Source organism: Thermomyces dupontii, assembly GCF_041956625.1.
Source record: "Thermomyces dupontii strain NRRL 2155 unplaced genomic scaffold VTN31scaffold_10, whole genome shotgun sequence".
NCBI lineage: Eukaryota > Fungi > Ascomycota > Eurotiomycetes > Eurotiales > Trichocomaceae > Thermomyces > Thermomyces dupontii.
This window is the reverse complement of record NW_027192316.1, coordinates 512782-531570: the sequence shown is the minus strand read 5'-3', so window position 1 is coordinate 531570 and position 18789 is coordinate 512782. Positions and strand designations below refer to the sequence as shown.

Genomic DNA, 18789 nt, shown 5'->3' with positions numbered 1-18789 from the left:
AGTTTCACTTTCCCAACGGCACAAGTCGGCTACATTCAGCTTTGCTCTCGGAGCTGCACTTGCAGAGTACTCGTACAGAACTAGCTTAGTGGATTCTGAGCGAAGCGACAATCGAAGCGATCCATCAAAGCTGGAACGAAAGCAGAGTCATCCGAGGTAGGCCTAGTATTGTAGAGCTTTTCATGGCATATGCTGCCTCTTAGGTCCATTCAATGACCTGCCGAGATGCCCAAGGTAGCTTCCGGTTAGATTGGTTCCACCATGGACTGAGCCATCTCAAGCTTCGAACCAGGCACGATAAGTATCACGCGCGACCAGCTTCTCGAGCACTCGAACTGTCTGATCATGGCATTTCTCCTTGACATTGCGGCGTGTCTCGGCCCGAGGGGGGCTCCTGTACAGCACTTCCTTGACAATCATCGCGGTCTTATCTGCCCAATTGTCCAGTTCACACACACCGTGGAGAGACTATGGTGGCGGAATAGGAATTGGTTGAATAGAAGGTTCAAGTGACAAAGTCGAACTCTTCGATAAAAGATGGAATTGAGTACATACTCCGTACAGATACTCCGTCGTCGCGGGAACTTATTGGGGGTGTGCAGTTAATGAATCGTTCCTAACTTCATATAGTAGGTGAGTAAGAATACATGTAACTAACCGAGTAAAGTAAGTAACTAACTACTCGTACTCTTACATGAGTGGTTGAGCGTATCATTTGTTTGCATTGTTTGCACTGAAATCGTTCCTGGGTTCAACTCGACATCGTAAAGACAGTTGCCACACCTTCTGGCTGCGTCCGCTGCCAGTAGCCATTTCACGGGTTGGTCAGTCTTTTGTGCATATCGAGACATAGTGGTTCATGATGGCGCGCGACGACGGCCCTCCTCCTGCCAAGCGGCAGAAGAGCAATCTGCCGCCACCACTGCGCGATGCGAAACGGCAGGATATTGACAATTGGGAGACGAACCGAATGCTCACTTCTGGAGTAGCGCAAAGACGGGAATATGCGACGGACTTTGCGCCTGAGGATGAAGAAGGAACCCGAGTGCATCTTTTGGTTCACGACCTGCGCCCACCCTTTCTGGACGGCCGCACCATCTTCACGAAGCAACTGGAGCCGATTTCGGCCGTGCGCGATCCACAGAGCGATATGGCTGTGTTCAGTCGAAAAGGAAGCAAGGTCGTCAAAGAGCGGCGACAACAACGAGAGCGGCAAAAACAAGCGCAAGACGCGACAACCGTAGCCGGGACGACATTGGGAAATATCATGGGCGTGAAGGAAGACGAAGAAGGGGACAGCGCAGTCGCGGCGCCCGTGGAGGATGTTTACAAACGCAAAAAGGGATTTTCGAGTCAGGCGAAGAAGGACGAAGGTGGTGCGAGTGCGTTCAGCAAGAGCAAAACCCTCCGCGAGCAACGAGAGTATCTGCCGGCATTCGCCGTGCGTGAGGAGTTACTGCGAGTGATTCGTGACAATCAGGTTGTCGTCATCATCGGTGAAACGGGATCGGGGAAAACAACGCAGCTGACGCAGTTCTTGTACGAAGATGGCTATGGCAAGTACGGCATGATCGGGTGCACTCAACCGCGCCGAGTGGCCGCCATGAGCGTTGCAAAACGAGTCAGTGAGGAGATGGGCGTCGAGCTGGGTACGACTGTCGGGTACGCGATTCGGTTTGAGGATTGCACCAGCGACCAGACGGTAATAAAGTGTAAGTACAGAGGGCTATGCTGTGTTTGTCTCCGCAGGTCGCTAACGTCTACACAGACATGACAGATGGTGTCCTCCTGCGAGAGTCTCTTGTTCAACCCGATCTGGACAAGTACTCGTGCATCATCATGGACGAAGCTCACGAACGGGCTCTAAATACTGACGTTCTTCTGGGGTTGATCAAGAAGGTGCTGACCCGGCGACGAGATCTCAAACTGATTGTCACGTCAGCCACGATGAACGCGGAACGATTCTCGCGATTTTTCGGCGGAGCACCCGAGTTTACCATTCCTGGCAGGACATTCCCGGTTGATATCCAATTCTCACGATCACCCTGTGAGGACTACGTGGACAGCGCCGTCAAGCAGACCCTCGCGATCCATGTGTCTCAGGGGCCAGGTGACATTCTGGTCTTCATGACCGGCCAGGAAGATATTGAAGTCACCTGCGAGCTCCTCGAGGAACGCTTGAAGTTGCTGAACGACCCTCCTAAACTCAGCATCCTTCCGATCTACAGCCAGATGCCTGCAGAGCAACAGGCCAGGATCTTCGAACGAGCCGAGCCGGGAGTCCGAAAGGTCATTGTGGCCACAAATATCGCAGAGACCAGTCTAACGGTCGATGGCATCATGTACGTGGTTGACACGGGCTTCTGTAAATTGAAGACGTACAACCCACGCATGGGCATGGACACACTGCAAATCACGCCTATCTCCCAGGCCAATGCCGGTCAACGCGCGGGACGTGCTGGCCGCACGGGACCGGGGAAGGCGTATCGTTTATACACGGAGCAGGCGTATAAGAACGAGTTCTACATGCAGACGATTCCGGAAATTCAGCGAACCAGTTTGGCCAATACTGTGCTACTTTTGAAGTCTCTTGGGGTCAAGGATCTCCTGGACTTTGATTTCATGGATCCGCCGCCACAGGACACGATCTCAACCTCACTGTTTGAACTCTGGTCATTGGGGGCCCTCGACAACCTGGGCGAACTCACGCCATTGGGACGTCGCATGACACCGTTCCCGATGGACCCGCCACTTGCGAAGCTGCTGATCATGGCTGCAGACGAGTACGGGTGCAGTGAGGAGATGCTCACGATCGTCTCGATGCTCTCGGTGCCGAACGTCTTCTACCGTCCCAAGGAGCGGCAGGAAGAGTCCGACGCCGCGCGCGAGAAGTTCTTCGTGCCGGAATCAGATCATCTCACCCTACTGCATGTGTACACGCAATGGAAAGCCCACGGCTACTCGGACGCATGGTGCACGAAGCATTTCCTGCACTCGAAGTCTCTCCGTCGGGCCAAGGAGGTGCGCGAGCAGCTGGAGGACATCATGAAGATGCAGAAGATGAACATTGTTAGCTGCGGAACGGACTGGGACGTCATCCGCAAGTGCATCTGCTCTGGGTATTACCACCAGGCTGCACGGGTCAAGGGACTGGGCGAGTTCATCAATCTCCGAACGAGCGTGACGATGCAACTGCACCCGACCAGCGCCTTGTACGGGTTGGGCTATGTTCCCGACTACGTAGTGTACCACGAATTGATCCTGACCAGCAAGGAATACATGTCAACGGTAACGGCAGTCGACCCGCACTGGCTGGCAGAACTCGGCGGAGTATTCTACAGCATCAAAGAGAAAGGATATTCGCGACAAGACAAGCGGATCACGGAGACCGAGTTCAACCGACGCGTGGAAATCGAGACGCAGATGGCAGCGGATCGAGAGCGCGCGCTTGCCATGGAAGAGGAGAAGCGACGGCGGGAGACCCAAGATCCCGCGCGGCGGAAACGGGAGATCGAGGCCGGGACCGGCCCCGCTGTGCGCCCGTCGGCTGTTCGTCGGCCTGTGATTGTGGGGAACAGAAACGGTGGCATCAAGGTCTCGTCGAGGGGGAATTCAAATGACTCCAAAGGCGGAGGAGGCGGTGGGAGCGTTGTGAAGAAGCCGCCTACGGTGAGGAGGCCGGGCCGCGTGTTCTGATCTTGTACAGTACTTACAATTACTTACAATTATAGATATAGACATGATGATACCATTAACGACTTTTCAAATAATTCAATTGATGGATTCCTTTTTTTTTTTTTTTTTTACTCTTTTGCTATCATTGTGACTAGTAAGGTCTGCGGACTCTTCACCTTGATATGTTGACTAGCCCAGGCCTTTTGGCGCGCCACAGCGGTGGTCCCAAAGTCAACCGCTTCCTGGAAGTCAGCGTCCCAGAGTGCCTGACTGGCGGGCTTCAACGCGGTGAAATGGCCCTCGATGTAGGTGAGATAGAGATCCAGAGACTGCAGCGCGGAGAGAGCCAGGTACGGATCTGACGAGGCTTCGGCGGCGCCGTGGCGGGCAAACGGGAAGATCGCATCGCGGAGACGGTGAACGTCGTCACGGCCGTAGTTCTGGCTCTCGGGGAACCGGGCGATAATGGGCCGGAATTCGTTGAGGATGTCCCGGGTGAGGCGCTGCATGACTCGCAGGCCAGCATGGACTTCTGGGTCGTGCACGAGGCGCGGGATAAGATCCTGGTAGATGCTCAGGAGTAGATCGAGCCCTTGGATGGCAGCGCCCATCCAAAGCTCGAGTCGTCGGACGCGTTGGATACCCTTTTCCTGCTCGTTACTGGCCGTCAAGTGGGCATCTGGTTTGTTTTTAGCGACGCTTGCGACCGCTAAGCCTTGCTCTTCCTGTGCGTGTGGTTGTTCTCCTTCTTCGCGCTGCACACACTTTTCAATCCGCACCGCTCCCGATTTGAATTGCGGTTGCTTGGACACTGGGTCCCATTGTGCTGGGCAGGGTGTTAGCAAGCGCCTTCGCTTGCATGCAGTTGAGCAAAAAACGGACCACTCACCCATCGTCAATTCATTGGCGGCCCTTGCCCGGCGGTCGTTGGTATCAAAATACCCGAAATGAAACGGAATAAACACCTCGCCGTCGTTGATCCCTCCGATGGAAACCGGGAGCTCAACACAGCCCCGACGTGAGCGAACCACCACCATCTCCCCGTCGCTGAGTTGCAGGTCCCTTGCATCGTTCTCCGACACAAGCACTGTCGGCTCCGGATATGCCTGTTGCAGGCGTCTTGATCGGCCTGTCTTCGTGCGGGTGTGGAAATGATAAACATTCCTCCCAGTGGAGAGTAGGAACGGATACTCCTCGTTCGGCTGCTCCAAGGATGCCTTGTAGTGCGCAGCTTTGAGAATCGCCCGTCCGGCGGGGTTTAGGGCGTTGTACGCTGATTTGGAGATTGGCGTACCGGTCTCGAGGTCATGTCCATAGTCCTCGCAGTACTCGGTATCTGTGAAAAAAACGCCGTCCTCAAATAGCCGTTCCTTTCCGTACGGGTGAGCGTCGGTGCATGGCCACTGGATCCCTGAACCGCCCTTGAGTTTCGCGTATGTCAGCGCGCTGCAATCCAACGGTCGGCCTCGAGACATTTCCTTCCATGCCTCAAAAACCTCTTCAGAAGTCTTCCACGGAATCAACGGCTTGCCGTCCTTGGTGCGGAAATCCATCCGCCGAGCAAAGTCCAGCCAAATATCCAAATCAGCTCTGGCCTCTCCCGGCGGCTCAACTGCCTGTTGCGATAAGTGCATTGTGCGGTCGGCGTTTGTGAAAACACCGGTCTTTTCGCCCCACTGCGCCGCAGGCAGGACGACATCCGATATGGCTGCCGTCTCGGTGAGAAAGATGTCCTGCGTGACGACGAACAGGTCGGGCTTCGTCAGGAGCTGCCGCACTCGCGGCAGATTTGGCAGGCTGACAAGTGGATTCGTGCCTGAAATCCAAAAGAACTTGATCGACCCGTCCGCAATATATGTGAGCATGTTCTCGATGTGCGTCGGCTGGTTCCAGTGAGGCATCTTCACGTAGTCGATGTTCCAGATATCTGCGATCTCCTTCATGTGGTTCGGGTTCTGGAAGTTGCGGAAACCTGGATATTCGCCATCGCATCCAGTTTCGCGGTTATTCTGGGCGGTAGGTTGACCGTTCATTTGCAGAATTCCACTGCCCCGGCGCCCGATGTGCCCGAGGAGGAGGTTGATGTTGTTGAGCTGGCAGGCGGCGGCAGTGGCTTGGTTGGACTGATAGACGCCTTGAAGTGCGGTAGACAACAGAGTGGGAGTGTTTGCCAGAACCTCCGCCGTCTGTTCCAGCTCTGCGATGGGGACGCCTGTCACTTCTTGAACGAATTTGGGCGTATAGTCCTTCACCACGTTCCGCAAGCCAACCAGTCCAACAACATGCTTGGATACAAAGTCGTGGTTGATCGAATCGTTCTTCAGCAACAAATGCTGTATTCCATTCAGCAGCGCCACGTTTGTTCCTATCTTGGGTGCAAGATGTATAGTAGCCTTCTTCGCCGTGTCTGACTTGCGCGGGTCAACGACTAACAGTGTGGGCGGATCATGCCCTTCGAGTCGATCCAACACTCGCGACCAGAGAACCGTTTGCGTATGGGCCATGTTATGGCCCACCAGGAATAGACAGTCTGTATAGTCTACGTCACTGTATGAACCAGGCTGCCCATCGCTCCCAAACGACTCGCGCATGGAGGCGGCTGCTGTTGCCGTACAGAGCCTCGTATTTCCGTCCCTGCGCGATCAACTCATACGTCTTGCCTCAAGAGTGTCAACAGAAGCGGGCATACATGTGCAATGTATTCAATCCGGCCTTGCCAACCATCGCAAGCACGTAGTATTCTTCAAGAAACAGCTGACCTGTGGTGTAGAACCCGATGCCGTGGTTTGAAAGTCTGGATTGGACCTCACGTGTTCTCTCAACGATTAGGTCCATTGCCTCATCCCACGAGGCGCGCTCGAGTTTCCCATTGCGCCGAATCAATGGATATCGGAGACGATCGGGGTGGTCGATAGAAACCCATCTCGGTCCGGTCAGAACACAACTTGCTGGGAAAGCACTAGACAGTGTATGGTACCCATTGAGTCCTTTTGGTCCAAGACGACCTTTATTCACGCGGTCTGAAACCCGGCCGCGAACACCGACAACGCGGCCCTCTTTCACTCCAATGTCGAGACCGCAACCATTACTGAATCACTCGGTCAGGTGCGCAATGCCATCCGTTCATGGGAAGTCATCAGACCTGCATAGCACACATGCACTTTGCACCCATTTCTCTGGTTCTTCAGTGACATTACTGTCGCATCTCACGGGCCATTCATGTTTGTATGGGGTTCGCGGGCCCCAGATATCCGCGATAGAATCACGCGTTTCACGAAATTCCCGAGGCATGTTCGCCCACCAGCGATTCATAAGCTGGACCTGGAAAGCATCGCGGAGAGCACTCCTTTGCCATTGTAAGAGAGACAATTGGTCACACACGCTGCTGTATTTGATGAATCAGGGGCAAGCAGTAAAGGAACGCTCTTGTTGCGTCAGGTCGTCGTCATTTACTCCGTACTATGAATGACATTTTCCAGCGAGGTAGGTACTGCATCTAACTATGCACAGAAAATCGCCAAACTACGTTTAGCGCCACTGACTGTGATTGCAGTGCCTAATCCGGTATGGTTGCGTGTCAAAGGTAATTCCTTACTGAGAGTACTCCGTACTGCCATCTATCCTGGGAGTGTGCAAGGATGTTGTGAAACGTAGATCAGCAGTCTGATGTGTATGAAAAGAGGAGCTCAGCACGAACGTACGAGTACGAAGAAATCGCTTGGAGAAAGAAAGGGGACAGCACAGGGGACGAATAGTATCTTGTACGCACAAAAGATAACCTGAGCTCCAAGGACGCACCCACACGTTTTCTACTACATACAGTACTACATATTGGCGTGCGAGTCTAAGGCTGAGCCCTGAAGGGGGCCGCTCGCACCATGTATTTGCCTCAGTCCCTCAGGCCCTCCTGCAGTCCACATGGGTTTGCAAGGGCCTTTTCTCTCGCCTTCTCAGCTGCGGCTCGGAGCCGATTGTTAGCTTTCAGTTGGCCTTCGACTTTAGTCATACCGTCGGATCGGGTTTCCACTATTCTGGGGCCAGCTCAGGGATAATGTAGAAGCATTCTCGAAAAGGTGGATTTTGCCACAAAGGCAGGTTTTCCGTTCCGACTTCTTCGTTCCATTCATAGTTTTCCCAAGCAGTGTAGGGTCACGGCGGTCTGCTTTGAGAGTGATGGGCCTGGGTTTCGAATCTGATGATGATTGTTGTTCCCGGTAAAATGTCCGGTACCGGGTGGCATATTCTTCAAAAGATGATGAGCCCCCTGTAAGCTCATCCCAAAGCTTGCAAGTGAGGGCATTTGCTTCGTCGATCTTCTTGTTGACTTCATAAAAATCATGCTTTGCCGTCTCGGCGGCTCTCATGCCCAGTTCCTCCATCTCCCGGACTGTGTGGATCCAGCTCTCGATCCACTCCTCTTTGTCGCGACGGTGGAAATCTCTTGAGAGAGTCATATTTCTGTTGAAGTTCATTGCGTACGAACCCTTCAGAAGGCGAGTATTGCTGACGCAACGCTTTAACCACGTGGTGAATCCAAAGTAGCGTCGATTCACTTGGAGAGCTGCCACGGGCCAGGTCCAAGTATTCCCGACGCACAGTCCGTGTGATGTAGTCTTCAATGGCGATGCCCGCATCTTCAATTCGTTGATAAGTCGCCAGGTCACAGTCGTATTGCCGTTCCAGGAACTTCAGGTCTTCCTTCTCACTGGGAGTAAGGTCGGTAATGCGGACGACCGTATTAGAGCCTCCTGTGCTCACTCGAACATCTGCAGGACGTGGACAAGTCGGCTCATCATTGGTTCGGAGCGAATCCTCATCAACCTCCGGGTTGATGTACTCCCAGGGTTTCCGTCGGGAAAACGAATGACTTGAATGCCTTGTACCACTGCGGCCAATCAGCCGGCTTGGTAAGGGTAGGGTCACCTGTTCGAATCTCAGTTGCCATTTTTTGAAAAGGTTGTCGAAGTGCGGAGTGGTTTAGGTCATGAACAGCACGATCGTTCTCCGAGACCACACAAAAGTGACAGGGGTTGTGGGCTAATCGCACTATGTAACAGGGAGAGGACTCTCCAAGACTCCAACCAACAGATGCACTAGAGAACCGGACTCCAAACTCACCATCCATGATCCATAAGTCTCAGCTTGGTGCTTCGACTCATAACTAAGAAGTCGAACATTTGACCAACTGTTTACATGCTCTTTGCGTCGATCTGTTTGTTCCGAGTTTATCTATACTGTACTCTCTGATCCTATCTGTCGGAGGTAAGATTGACGTGTAGGCCTTATATCATTTGTATCTGCTGTTCTGCTTAGGGCTCAGGTCAACATGTGATCCACTGTGTGTACAAGTGACCATCGAGTAGCTTCGCCAGCTCCTGGTCTCCACTCTTCTCGTATCATAAGTATCGATCAATTTTGACCTCTCCTGTCTGCTGCTGCCTCGGATGTCCTGTTCTTGGACGGTCATATACATGGCGACCATCCATTGGCCTTTCCACCCGTGATTTGTACAATGGTTCCAGTTCACAGAGAGCGAAAGACACAGCTAGAGGTACTACACTACACTAGGTGGAAGTTCTCACACGCCTTACTTCCTAATTACTGGTTTATTCTTCTCTCTTCATGAAACCGGCGTCGTTCAGCCCCACGAGCTGCCCTGTCAGAATCCCGCGGATCGTCAACACGTGGTTAGCCAGCCAAATGATAACCAACAGGACGATCAGAATCGTTGACCAAACATGGAGAACGGGCGAGTCCAAGAACTTTCCGAGCTGGACCGACATATTGGCGTACACAGCCTACAGTGGTTAACTCTTGCTGGAGAGCATTGAAGCTGTAAAGACGCCGAGTTGCTCACAAAAGGGAAAACGAGTGCCCATACGGCCATGGAGATGTTTGTATTCTTTAAACCTCCAGGTTGCGTGACCAACCCATATACTATGCTTATCATGGCGAAACACCACCAAAACGTGGCATAGCCCCAGATAAGCAGTGCGGCAAATTGACTGGCGTATCCCACGGGGATCACAGCTTCCTCTCTGTCAAGAATGAGCCCTCGTTATATTTCGCGAATGCGCCATTTTTCACGGCTTCCCCGAGGAGCATCATTGCGGAGGCTCCTTGGGCGAACGGTCCGCAGAGGATTGCTTCTTCATGAATCACATCTGGTGATGCAAAGTATCTGTCGTAGAGTCGGGATCTGATTATTTTCACCGTGGCAAACGCCAGGGGGAATCCGGCGCCAGTGATGAGGTATGATACAATGATTACTGGAACTTGGAGACGTTCGTTGATCCGACCGTACACGCAGAGCGTTCCTCCGCCAACGGCAGCGGTCAAGGCGGCCAAAGGGGGAAGAAGAATCGTTGGAGACAGAGTTGGTCTCCCAGGAGGCTGGATCCTAATATGAAAGTAGTGGATAAGAATAAGTATAGAAACCGCCAAGGCAGCGTTGATCCACCAGAGAACGTATACGATGATGCTCCAAGTCGGACCCCAGGCCGGTACCAGCACCAACATGGCCATTGTAATGACGGCTGTATAAGCGGTTGATACTGCTGAGAGACAAGCGGTTTCAAGGATGCTGGCGCGGAGTATTCGGGCCACAGACCACGGATAGAGTACTATTCGTAGGAGGTAGGTGAAGCAAAACAAGACGAGGAGAACAAAGGCATATACCCAGATGACAATGGAAATGACGCCCAGGCCTTTGAATTGGTACTGCATCTGACGCAGTACCACGGCCATGACGCCTGATCCCTGAGGAATTAGGAACCATTGAGAGGAGAAGCGCGACAGGGCGAGGGAGAGTGCCGGATTGTGGTTGTGCTCTGGCATTGAGCAAGGTAGGCTATGGATTGCAAGACACGGGATGAAATACTAGGTACTAAGTTATGTACCCGGATGAATCAAAAATTCACAGGGTAAGTACTTAATAGTAACATATGCAATGTGTTGTTGACAATTCCACTATAGGTACCTAAGGTACTTATCGAATTTTTGGACACGCGACAATAATGACATCATTGCCGGATACACCCTAGGTACAAAGGTATTCGCATGTGCTAAGGCTAGTACTCAATGACGCGAAATAAGAAGACGAACGTATCTTCCCAACCCCAATCATGCAACTTGTTGTGACAGAAATTGGCAGTCCGTCGAGGTCCAAAATGGGCATCACATATGCCGAAGCTAGGCGTATCTTAAACGATGAAGCCCTCCAGCATCGCGACGGTATTCGAGCTTCATCAAGGGCGATTCCGCTCAAGTCTAGCGTTAATCGCATTGTGAAGGATGGGTACGATTCTCCTGTATACACGCCGAGGTGGGACACCTCCGCCATGGATGGCTACGTCCTGCGGTCCGAGGAGACTCAATCAGCCTCGGAAGATAATCCCGTGACATTCCGTGTCGTGGGAACTGTCGCAGCAGGTGATGAACCACTGATTGTTCCAGGCGACGCACACACATGCGTTGAGATCATGACTGGAGCACGTTTCCCGACGGTCTTGTCCGGAAAACCCTTCGATTGTTGCGTGCGACTCGAGGACGCCGCGGTCGTGGAGAGTCGAGAGAACCCCAAAGAGCGGCTAATTCACGTTTCGAAGCTGGCGAAACCTAACCAGCATAAGCGATTAGTTGGTGAAGACTTTGCAATAGGCAGCCGAATCATCGATTCATATGCGACAGTTCGGCCGAATCATGTCATGGCTCTTGCATCTGTCGGCTGTACAGAGCTCACAGTATTACCGAAGCCACGCATTGCGCTCTTCTCAACGGGCGCAGAATTGATTGCCACAAGCGACACCATGCAACACATCCCGGATACTAATGGACCGTACTTCTCCACGGTTCTGGAAAGTCTTGGATACGATGTCGAATTCATGGGGATCATCGACGATAATCCTACTACAGCAGTGCAAAAGATACTGGAAAGCCAGCTCCAGCAACATGACATCGTGATCACCACTGGGGCAGTATCGGCAGGCAGATTCGACTTCATAAGGCAAGCTCTCGAGAAGCTGAGCGCAGATATCCTGTTTCATCATGTGGCCATGAGACCCGGCCATCCGGCGCTTTTTGCAAGATTACCTGAATCACCCCAGCGGCGGGTAACACCATTTTTTGGGCTTCCGGGAAATCCTGTGGCAGCAGCCGCGTGTTTCAGGTTTTTGGTACTTCCATACCTGCGCACACTTCTTTTCCAACAACCGGAAGCGCCGATTGCAGCAACTTTACGACTGAATGACTCAAACGGTATTAGAACCAAAGATGGCGGCGTCCAAAAAGTCGACTTTCCCCAGCAAGCAGACGTCTTTCGCGCTGGCCAGATATTGCCCAGTTCCCCACCTGACCTTGAGGTTCAGTTGATTCAAGATCATAGTCCAGGCAAGATCCGCCCGTTTGTTGACGCCGATTGCTGGATCCATATCCATCGGGGAGTGACAAGCCTCTCTGATGGGGACATTGTTCATGTTTTTCCGATGGTATAGGAGGTACGAACAAAAGAGATATATCACGTTTTGCCTCCTCTATCTCCCGCGCACTGAAACTGTTTCATTGCAGTATCCCACTCTTCAGATGTATTCGCATTGAATAGCTCGTACTTGTTCGCTGGGAGTATTGTTTTGGTGTGCAGTTCCTTGACAACAAATCGAGGCCCATACATGCCACGTTTAACGTTGTCCTTGAGTTTCCGTAAGGCAAAGGGAGACCAAATCCCTAGAAGCGCTTCCTCGAATCCGGAGTGATTGACGTAGCACGTCAGAGGGCCGTCAAATTCTCTTATCAGTCGACAGATGGTCTCGACTTGGATGAGGGGCAAGTCGCACGCCACGACCAGCCAATTCGCTTCTGGCTGCTCTTCATACGCCGCGAGAAGTCCTGCCGCCGGACCAATGGAATGGTCGCTATCGAAGAGAGCTTTGATTGAGATTGAATCTTCGATCCTAGGCACTGCAACCACGTCGCTGATCATATCAAGGAGATTCGGATCCTGCAAATTAGACAAGGCCTTTTCATCCGGAAGTGACAAGTGCACATGGCTCAGGTTCGGACATGCTTTGCTAATCAGTCCATGCAAATGAAGGTACATGGGCAGTCCGTTTGGTAGATGCAGAAGCTCTTTTCGTTCACCCATACGGGTTGATTGGCCGCCAGCTAGAATGAGCGCCTGTAAATACATGGGATAGAGTATGTACTAATCATCTCATTGCCTGCAGAACGGCGTATTGTTCATTCTATTTGGTGTTTTCGGGCGTCTGTTTACCTACAAGTCCCGTGGGCGTGACGTCATTTTTGACCCTTACAAGCTTGGCCCTGGGGCTCAGAGTGGGCCCGATAGGATACCAAGCTAAGCTAAACGCTAAACCGGATCAGGATAGAAGAAGTAGCTTAGTAATCAACAGGCTCACAACCTCCTTTGCCAAGACGGGAGCTCAGAGACCAGAGGCAATTGTGCACACCCCCGTGTTAAAAGTCTCAGACGGTGGGAGACCATGACTCCACGAGGCACTCGTCCCTTCGAGGTGGACAACGTGGCGAGGAGACCCATGTCACCTGGAATACGTACTCGTACAGAATCCATATCTTGAGTGCAGGTACTTTGCCAGCAAAGAGTAAGTACTTTGTTAATGGTACGTGGCTCCTTTTGCTACAACCCAGACCTTCTTGGTCTAATGCCGAGGAAGAGGCATTGCTCAGAGCTTTGGTTATTGACTGTCTCGTAGGTATTCCAGGGTTCTATGATTGCAGATCCGACACTCGCCTTTCTGCTGTTGTCCTCCTGACCGCGCGACAATTTACGCGACCGTTCCAGATATACCACTCAGGTGTTTCCACATCGGCAGAAGAGTTTTCGATCTCATGGGCAATACGATGGCAACGGACAGGTACGCTCAGGAGGCCAACGATCCCGTGAGGACGGTGGAAACAAGAGATGGGGAGGATGAAGTGATGGTCACACTAAGCGAAGACGAATCGGTGAAACCGCAGTCAAATCCTCATCAAGCTGACGCTCATGATTTGGAGCAGCGACCGGAAGTCCCGTTGCAACGGAAACGCGCGGCGACAGATTTGGAGGGAAGGGCGGCAAAGATCCAGCGCGGAGACGCTCCACGTTCATTGGCCGAGACAGTGGTTGAATTGCAAAACTCAATGAACGAATCACTCCGCCGTCTTGAAGAGATGTTTAAGCCACGGTCGAGGCAAGCAATCGAATTCTTCATGAGCGAGGTTGAAGATGTGCTGCCTGAGGACTGGAGGGATGACAGTGGCAGCATACCGTACAGCAAAATCGATCCTATCATTCAGCTCTTCAAAGATACAAACTGCTGCGACACATACCTGGCTCTCCGGAAGTTGGAGCATAGACGCGGCTACCTTTTGACAACATTGGGGAAATCTCGGGGGTGATCTCTATGGGCTCGAGATTCTCGACAACAAGATCGCGAATTGACCGGCACAGCCCTTTCGTGATGATTCCCCAGGGAGTCAGAGGTGACGACAACATCCTACACCGGTTCGGACATCAATGAGCCTGCTCGTTTCCTGTTGGAAAAGTACAAGCATTCATGATCTGGAAATGCCCTGAATTTTAAAGGAACCAATACCCTCTAGTAATGCCAAGCCAGTACCAGTCTACCTACCAGAGGTATTTATATAATCAGACGATCATTTCCAGCTCCACCATCAATAGTTATATTCGCACGATACTCGTCCATCCACCAATGATCCTTGAGTGTACAGCTTGTACTGGTCACATGATTTCAGTAGCCCTAAGCTGATGTACCAAAGCAAGTCCCTTCTTGGTTATGAACAGGATCAGGATCCAGGGCTGCGAAGTCCAACTTCTGCTACTTCTTGCTGCTATCTACCTCATGAATGGTATTGAACGCATGGGCGGCTGTCGGTGATTCACACTGCTGAGTTCGGCTCGAGGGGTTCCGGTGTCATCAGTTGGGAGGCCTTCGATATCATGGAGATATTGACTTTGATATTTGAGTGGATGGTATATCGTAGGCAGCATCTGACGCCTTACTCAATGAGTATCGGACCTGTGTCGAAACAATCACAATGATGAGACAAAACTTTGTCATGGAGGCGACTTGAGATGTCAGCAGCAGCAAGTGAATAAGAGACTACGCGAATCCTGCCCAGTACTACTCTGCCTAAAGCAGCCTGGCACGACATCGCCAGGGGGTCATTCCGTGGCTCATAGTTTCGTATATCCATTACCAAGGCTTCTTGCAATATACAATAACCCTTCTTGAGTCACAGCCATTATGTGAATGGCCTCTTTAGTGCTACTAGTTATATAAACCATGCATAGGTAGGTAGGTAGTTTTCTTTTGCTTTTGCATCTCCTGTCCTTAACCTACTACCTCTTCATACGCTCCTGTCTCCAACCAACACCAGAGTCCAAACACACATCCTGCCCTCACCGACCCCAAAAACAATGGCCGAGGATTCGACTCGAAATGGAAGCCCCCTTGAAGTTAGCGACCTACATTGGACGACCGAAGGAGATCATAGGGGAAGCATAGAGGTTGACCAAAGTTTTCTGGGAAATATCACGCCATGCAAAGCGATGACAATAACGAACATCAGACTATCCATCGATGAGCAGGTGAGTGGTATATAATTCCTTGAGGTGAGGACAAGGATGAAGATCTGAGCATGGGACGTTTGCCACCTAGATGCTGATGGAAAAGAAAAGGATCGAGAAATCGAAGGCTCGAAAGTCTGGCATAAATTTTCAGGAGATCCTACAACACTAGAATTCCTCCTTCAAGAAGGTCTAGATTTTGATTACAAGGGACCCGGCGCCATTTCCGTGGTGATTACTGTGGAAGTCTCCGCTGCTGAGAGTAGAGCGTCAAAACTTTGGACATGCGAAGCTCAACTCCCCATGGAGGCATGTCCCCCGAGTGATACGGACAATATTTTGAGGGTTGTGGTGAACAGCGCGTTGGAGGCCAAGCTCAAGGGTAGACATAGGCGCTGAAGGATTTGAATTGTGTAGATGCGATTTCGAAAACCCGCTGAGAACGGATTTTATCGTGATTTCTTAGGACTGCATTTGTTCGAGTTTGAAAAAATATCAGACATATTACATCCTCCACATCAAAACCGAGAATCAAAGTAACCCATACAAAAGGTCAATCTGCTTACAGCCGAGTCCCCTCCCTCTTCACGCCTTCCCCTTCGCTCGATTGCCTCGTACCATTCATCTCCCAGCCTCGGCCGCGGTATCGAGCGGGCCACACTCCAGACTTACCCGGCGCCAGAATGCCGTTCGGATCCAGGGCATCCTTGATCCGTTCGTTGAACCTCATCAGCGCGTTGTTATTCCAGTTGTATGTCCCCGCAATCTGATCCATCAGCGCCAAATGTGTGCGATACTCGCCATAACCCAATGCAGCAGCATCATCAATCATCTTGCGCAAACAGGCCAGCGCATTCTTGCGCTGCTCCGGATTATCGCGATTGAACACCACCTCCACAATAATATGCATCTCCCGCAGTCCCACGCAGAAGGCCGCAAAGATGTCGAAATTGTACATGGCGGCGCACGTACGCGCTATCTTCCACAGATTCATCGCATCTGGGCCGCGGACCGGCGATACCGGGCTGAAGGCAATGTGACTTCCGTTCGGATACCAATTTGTCCATCGCAGTTCCTCAAGGTCCGGAATCCCGGCTGCGATGCGATCGCGAGACCAGAAGTAGTCATCCGGGGGCAAGGTCGACGGGTCAATGCGCCGGGCGCCAGGGATCTTCATGAACTCCTTGTGGATAATGTCTAGTTTATACTGGCGAATTTCCTTGGGCCCATACGACATGCCAAAGTACAGCCAAGTGAAATCGCCGTAGTTGAGTTCTCGCCGCGCGACTTCCTTGGCCTTCTCGTCCGGAATCTGGCCAGTTTCAGAGAAGAAGTGGCTGCGCGGCTTGCCCTTCAATGCAATCATTTGCACAACGTGACGTAGCTGCGCGACATTTTCAAGAATGTTGCTGACGCGAAGCGGACGGATGATTTCGACCTGTTGGTCAGATTAGTATCCCAATAGACCGACGTGGTCTGTTCAACTTACCAAAGGTGCAAGATCGGACTCATTCGGAAATGCATACAGCTACAAACGTTAGACAACGCAACAACTGAAGCAAGGAACATACGAAGCTTTCGTAACCACCGGGGTTCGGCATCAAAGTCATGCCCATCTTTGTCACGATACCCATGTTCGATTGAGAAAACAAGCCACTACTTCCATCAGTTCCCCCGTTCTCGGGAACATGAACGGCACGGTTGATACATACTCAGACATTGGACCGAAGCCGTAGGGGAAGATCTGCCAGCTGGAGCTTCCCGGCATTGCTCCCATGCCGGTCCGCATGACTTCTCCAGTGGGCAGAACGACCTCGAGTCCGGAATGACAGGCCCAGTCTGTTGGAGTTAGCCACTTGTATTAAAAGCTTCAGTTTCTATGTCCTGACTTACGGTCTCCATAGGCTGTGTATCCGACACCGCGATCCAACGTGTTGCCCAACACGGAGCCGCCGCCCAGATCCGGCACATCCACCCAGAGATGTTTGTAACCCCGTCTCTGGATTTCTTCATACAGCGCGAAGAAAGTCACACCCGGTTCCACGAGACAGGTGTAATCATCCGGATTGATGTCGAGGATCTTGTTCATACGCCGACCGAGGTCGATGACAACGGAACCGCGAACACGAGGCGCGGCGCCGCCATATCCCACTGATCAAGTCAGCGACAACTTGCGCGAAATGTCGACAACAGCATACAGTTCCTTCCGATCGAGATAGGAAAGATCGGAATCTTATACTTGTTTGCCCAGAGCACGATTTTCTGCACTTCTTCCGTGCTCCCAGGATAGACCACAGCGGACGCGACGAGTTCCTCTTCATCAAGTACGTGCTGGGCATCGTGGGTATTGGGGTCTTGACGAGTCAGCATCTAATGTTTAGAAGCGATCCTGCGACACAGAATTTAGCTGTACTGACGTTCCATGTACCTGCAATCACACTTTATTAGCCCTACATACATGCCAAGTGGAGAGTAAAGGCTTTTGCTTACCAGCCATCCTTCAAAGGCTTATCCACGAGTTCTACATGTTCCTTTCCTAGCTCTCGTTCGAGTTCGTCAATTGCTTTCAGGAAGGTGGCCTTGTCAATGCCTTTGGGGATGGCGAGAGGCCGCTTCCGGGAATCTTGTTTCTTGGTCGCGATATCGAGAATTAGCGATTTGGCATACTGTGCCTTCTCGTACAGCCGGGAGGGGATGCCAGAATGACTCTGCGACAACTGTGGAGTGGGAGGGATTTCCTTTGGCGCCATTGTGGAAAGGGGTAGTACTTTATTTCAACGACATTAAGTTGCGAACTGGCCGGGCACTCTCGTGCTGTCCAAGCACCTTTTATCCCAGCTCCAAGGTTGGAAGAACCAGAACAGCATTACATGGCCATCAACCTATTAGATTACAGTTCTACGACTGGGTGTTGAGGGCCGAGTAGTACGTTTCTCCCCGTAGTACGTTTCTCCGGGGAGAAACGCAGCTAGCATCGCCTAGACGATTGTGATGCTTGGTTAGTAGTTGGCGCTGCTTGAGCCTTTGAGCTAAGCCGGGCTGGTCCTAGTTGGAGGTTTCTAGTCTAAAACGGGAAACGTGCTTGATGAGTTAAACCTGGAGAAATCGCGGGGGAAGCTGGTCGTTGATCGGGATTTACTCCTAGCTGTTGAAAATGAACTCTAGGGTTGCGGGGAGTAATAGATGATAAGATCACGATTGAGATACACCGATAACCAAGCTTCTCCTATCCAGAACTGCACACTGGACACCTGTCAAGTGTCAACTGGCTTTGAACCCCCAGAGTGGATGTCGCTTAGTCATGTTGGAGAAAGCTCCTCGTGGGGCTTGGGGAAATACCCGAAGCTGTATCGGATGGCGGTGGGGGACTATCCGAAGAGATGTACACCGTAAGCTGTAATTACTGGTTTACCAGTTCTATTTTACCAATTCTTGAAGCTGTCGCCAATTCTTCCGTTTGTTCCTTTTTCCTTCTCCCACTCGCATCTCATGTGTTCGAGTTGTTCACC

General features: G+C 51.8%; 7 protein-coding genes across 7 annotated transcripts; 3 read left to right on the top strand and 4 right to left on the bottom strand.

The window, feature by feature from the left end:
- Window positions 1-859: 859 nt before the first annotated feature.
- Window positions 860-3696, top strand: VTN31DRAFT_2003 (uncharacterized protein; the record flags this gene model as incomplete). Its single annotated transcript, XM_069402124.1, has 2 exons — window positions 860-1712; window positions 1769-3696. 2 exons carry the CDS (start codon window positions 860-862, stop codon window positions 3694-3696), a joined length of 2781 nt encoding a protein of 926 aa, XP_069257632.1.
- Window positions 3697-6345: 2649 nt separating this feature from the next.
- VTN31DRAFT_2002 (uncharacterized protein) lies at window positions 6346-6987 on the bottom strand (the record flags this gene model as incomplete). Its single annotated transcript, XM_069402123.1, has 3 exons — window positions 6346-6598; window positions 6653-6763; window positions 6818-6987. The coding sequence occupies 3 exons, from the start codon at window positions 6985-6987 to the stop codon at window positions 6346-6348; spliced, it is 534 nt and encodes a 177-aa protein (XP_069257631.1).
- A 686-nt stretch (window positions 6988-7673) lies between these two features.
- VTN31DRAFT_2001 (uncharacterized protein) lies at window positions 7674-8309 on the bottom strand (the record flags this gene model as incomplete). Its single annotated transcript, XM_069402122.1, has 1 exon — window positions 7674-8309. One exon carries the CDS (start codon window positions 8307-8309, stop codon window positions 7674-7676), a length of 636 nt encoding a protein of 211 aa, XP_069257630.1.
- Window positions 8310-10844: 2535 nt separating this feature from the next.
- VTN31DRAFT_2000 (uncharacterized protein) lies at window positions 10845-12167 on the top strand (the record flags this gene model as incomplete). The annotated part of the gene is made up of 1 exon (XM_069402121.1): window positions 10845-12167. One exon carries the CDS (start codon window positions 10845-10847, stop codon window positions 12165-12167), a length of 1323 nt encoding a protein of 440 aa, XP_069257629.1.
- Window positions 12168-12190: 23 nt separating this feature from the next.
- VTN31DRAFT_1999 (uncharacterized protein) lies at window positions 12191-12814 on the bottom strand (the record flags this gene model as incomplete). Its single annotated transcript, XM_069402117.1, has 1 exon — window positions 12191-12814. One exon carries the CDS (start codon window positions 12812-12814, stop codon window positions 12191-12193), a length of 624 nt encoding a protein of 207 aa, XP_069257628.1.
- A 725-nt stretch (window positions 12815-13539) lies between these two features.
- Window positions 13540-14088, top strand: VTN31DRAFT_1998 (uncharacterized protein; the record flags this gene model as incomplete). The annotated part of the gene is made up of 1 exon (XM_069402116.1): window positions 13540-14088. One exon carries the CDS (start codon window positions 13540-13542, stop codon window positions 14086-14088), a length of 549 nt encoding a protein of 182 aa, XP_069257627.1.
- A 1754-nt stretch (window positions 14089-15842) lies between these two features.
- VTN31DRAFT_1997 (uncharacterized protein) lies at window positions 15843-18030 on the bottom strand (the record flags this gene model as incomplete). The annotated part of the gene is made up of 8 exons (XM_069402115.1): window positions 15843-16718; window positions 16770-16808; window positions 16852-16936; window positions 16993-17119; window positions 17174-17431; window positions 17479-17634; window positions 17698-17708; window positions 17771-18030. 8 exons carry the CDS (start codon window positions 18028-18030, stop codon window positions 15843-15845), a joined length of 1812 nt encoding a protein of 603 aa, XP_069257626.1.
- Window positions 18031-18789: the final 759 nt, after the last annotated feature.